The sequence below is a fragment of the Vigna radiata genome, chromosome 11 (genome assembly GCF_000741045.1).
Source record: "Vigna radiata var. radiata cultivar VC1973A chromosome 11, Vradiata_ver6, whole genome shotgun sequence".
NCBI lineage: Eukaryota > Viridiplantae > Streptophyta > Magnoliopsida > Fabales > Fabaceae > Vigna > Vigna radiata.
In genome coordinates this window covers 11551437-11554963 of record NC_028361.1, presented here as the reverse complement: position 1 = coordinate 11554963, position 3527 = coordinate 11551437, and the positions used below count along the sequence as shown (strand labels likewise).

General features: G+C 42.4%; 1 protein-coding gene across 1 annotated transcript; it reads right to left on the bottom strand.

The window, feature by feature from the left end:
• Window positions 1–1291: 1291 nt before the first annotated feature.
• On the bottom strand, window positions 1292–2674 carry LOC106776771. Its single transcript, XM_014664241.1, has one exon. The coding sequence runs from the start codon at window positions 2672–2674 to the stop codon at window positions 1292–1294; it is 1383 nt and encodes a 460-aa protein (XP_014519727.1).
• Window positions 2675–3527: the final 853 nt, after the last annotated feature.

The window sequence follows — 3527 nt, the reverse complement described above, 5'->3', positions numbered from 1 at the left end:
AATACACTTAATCAGCTCAGAAAACCCAAATTAGCACAATTACGAATTTTCGACCAAATTAAGCAGAATTCGGAAAACGGGGAAATAACAGACAATTAAACACAATTCCCTGGTTTATTTAAGTGCAATAAACAAAATATAGTTCAAGAAATAACCACTCATCAAAATAGACCACATTTAGTCTTTTGCACTCCTGGGCAAAACTTAGACGAAAACCAGGGAACTACTCAAACATCAGGGAGGTGACACAGACTCGACAGATAGACAACAAAGACTCACAAAAGAGAAACAGAGCTGGTACAACATTCGCTACCCATTGTGGGTATCTTGCCACAGCCAAAAATCCTGCGTCAAATTGCTTTTGGACCTCCTCTTTAATTTTTAGGGACATTTCCGGTTTCATTCTTCTTAGTTTTTGCTTGACTTGAGGGCATTCTAGCTTGAGTGGGAGCTTATGCTGCACAATATCGGTATCCAGACCCGGCATGTCATTGTAAGACCACGCGAACACATCCTTGAACTCCTTCAATAGGGCACGCAATCTTTCTCTCACTTCTATTTTCATACTAGTACCGATTTTCACTTCCTTTATCTCATCCTTCTCTCCCAAGTTGAGTATTTCAATCTCCTCCTGATGGGGTTTTATCTCCTTAGATTCTTGTTCCACTAATCTCAACAATTCCGGAGGGGGTTCCACATCATCTTCGAAATCATCTTCCATATTATTGATAGGGTGCTCAAAATTAGGAACATTGATATCGTTATTTTCAAAACAATCATTGTCACATTTGCATCATTTCAATTTATGAAAAAGTATAAATAAATAAGAAAAACAAAGAAATATGCCAAAATGATGATGAAATGCAACTTTATTATCACGCTGAGTGAAAAGTAAAAAGTCAATATGCAAAACCTCAATTCTAAACCCCAATCGAAACTATAGGCTTAATTAAAACTATTAGATTTTATTCACATTAAGCCTCACAGGTAAATCCAGTGTTTCCCAATTGCTGAGTTGAGTATCAGGGGAGCAAGCCCACACAAAACTCGAGCTTTGAGGCTTGTCTTCATCCTCCACGGCTGCTATCTGGCCAGTATTGATCCACCCAGCACTACGGAAGCTTTCCTTGATGTCACCAATGTGGATTTTTCTCTCTCTGGGCTCTCGTCTTTCTGCACGGGCTAGACTGCGTTCTTTTCTTTCTTCAATCATCTTTTTCTTGTCCTCCTTGGCAGGCTTGTACCCCAAGCCATATCTGTTCTTGTTTTCAATGATTTCCAGAGGGAATGCTCACCCCTGCCGATATTTGCCCAAACCATATATATAGCCCTCTTTCATGATAATTTTGGCCATCATAATAGAAGCACATGATAGATGAGGATTTACTGGAAACGACTCCACACAAGCATTTCCCACAATCTCCAACAATTGGAAGGCTGTCTCGAGAGCTTCTTCAGCCGCCTCGATGTAGCGCGTGGATGATGGCCCACTCACAAGAAGATCCTCTTCTCTTGATATTATCACCAGTTTATCTCCCATCACATATTTCAGCTTCTGGTGTAGTGTAGAAGGCACAACTCCAGCCGAATGGATCCACGGGCGCCCCAACAGACAACTATAAGCTGGCAAGATATCCATAACCTGGAATGTTATTTGAAAGACAAACGGGCCAACTTGCACTGGTAATTCCACTTCTCGCATCACTTCTCTTTTGCTACCATCAAACGCCCTCACAATCATTGAACTTGGCTTCATATGCATTCCTTTGCAAGGTAGCTTTTCCAAAGTTGCTTTCGGCATGACATTCAAAGAGGAACCATTGTCCACTAAGACACGCTCTATAACATGATCCAGGCATTTCACCGAGACGTGAAAAGCCTTGTTATGCCCTCTTCCCTCAGCAGGTATCTCTTCATCCGTGAAGGTGAGATAATTATTAGCAACAATATTGCCAACAATACCCTCGAATTTATTCAACGAAATACCTTGCTCTACGTGAGCCTCACTGAGTATCTTCATTAACAACTTTCTATGCGATGCAGAATGCATGAGCAATAACAAGGATATACGAGCAGGCATACGGTTTAACTGTTCCACCACCTTATATTCACTTTGTTGTATGAATTTTAAAAATTCACAAGCCTCTTCTTCAGACACTTCTTTCTTCTCTTCCTTGTCGGGGACCTCCTCTGTCTGTGCACCCTTCCCCTTTAAGAATTCTTTTGCCTTCGCGATCATCGTTGCTTCTTTATCACTAGCTCTTTCTCGTGCCAACTCTGGTGGTCTGAAAATTCGGCCACTCCTCGTCATTCCACCTATGCCTGATATGTTTTTGACGGCAGGATCAACGCTTTGTGCTTCGTCTAATGCATGTGTCCCATATCTCCATGGGACGGCTTTTTCGTTCTTGTAAGGAAAAGCGACTGGTACACGGATAACAACGGGCGACCTTCGTTGAGTTGGTGGTATAGGGGTAGTCCTAGTGAAACGAATCACCAATGCTTCTGGTAAAGTCATGCCGGATTCATCACCAGTTTGTGCAAATACTTCTTCCTCCTCACTCTTGTAGCATACTTGCATCAGACCATGATCTAGCAGGTCTTGCAGAATTTCCACAAACTCAACACACTCCTCAATAGAGTGCTCAGCATCTGGGTGGAGCGCGCACGCCATACTCCCATCCTAATCGCCTTTCAAGATACCCACTTTCAGCAATGCATCCAAAATCAACCTCCTGGAGCTCCTGATTTCTCTCACATTTCTCACCAACTCATGTTCTTTCACTTCGACAACATTCGTCGAAGCACTTCCATGCCCGGATAAAGGATTGGCCTCGATACTAGGCTTATCTTCTTGGAACTTTAACCACCCTGAATCAATTAGAGTCTGCACTTTATGCTTGAAAGCCAAACACCTCTTAGTGGAATGACCAACGGCCCCCCATTATAACTACATTTTGCATCCGCATGATAACCTCTTGGGTACGGAGGCTGCATAGGCTTCAGGGGACAAATGGCAACCAGACCCTGTTTGATAAGATGAGGCAATAATTCTGTATAAGTTGTAGGAATTTGGGTAAAGTTAACATAATTTCTTTCCTGGTTCTTTCTTGGATAAGTATTTGGACCCACATTCATATTGGAACCTACGTTTGCCCCTCCCCTCCAATTATTCGTCAGAATGTATTGCGGTTGATAGTACCCTGGTTGTTGTTGAGGCCTAATTTGATGACCAAATGACGCGTTAGCTGCATGTGGATGTTGACCCTAGTATGTTCGATAGTTATAAGTGGGAGCCTGACCTCTCCACACAGGGGTTGCTGATGTTGCATGCACATCTCCTTCCTTTCTTTTTCCTGGGTTGAAACTGGGTTTTTTGGAGTTTGCAACCACTGACGAGCCATATGCAATCTTCCCATTTTTCAACCCGATCTCAATTTGTTCGCCTATTACAATGATATCGGCAAAATTTGAAGATACATTCCCCACCATATGTTCATAAAATGGTGGCTGAAGTGTATTTACAA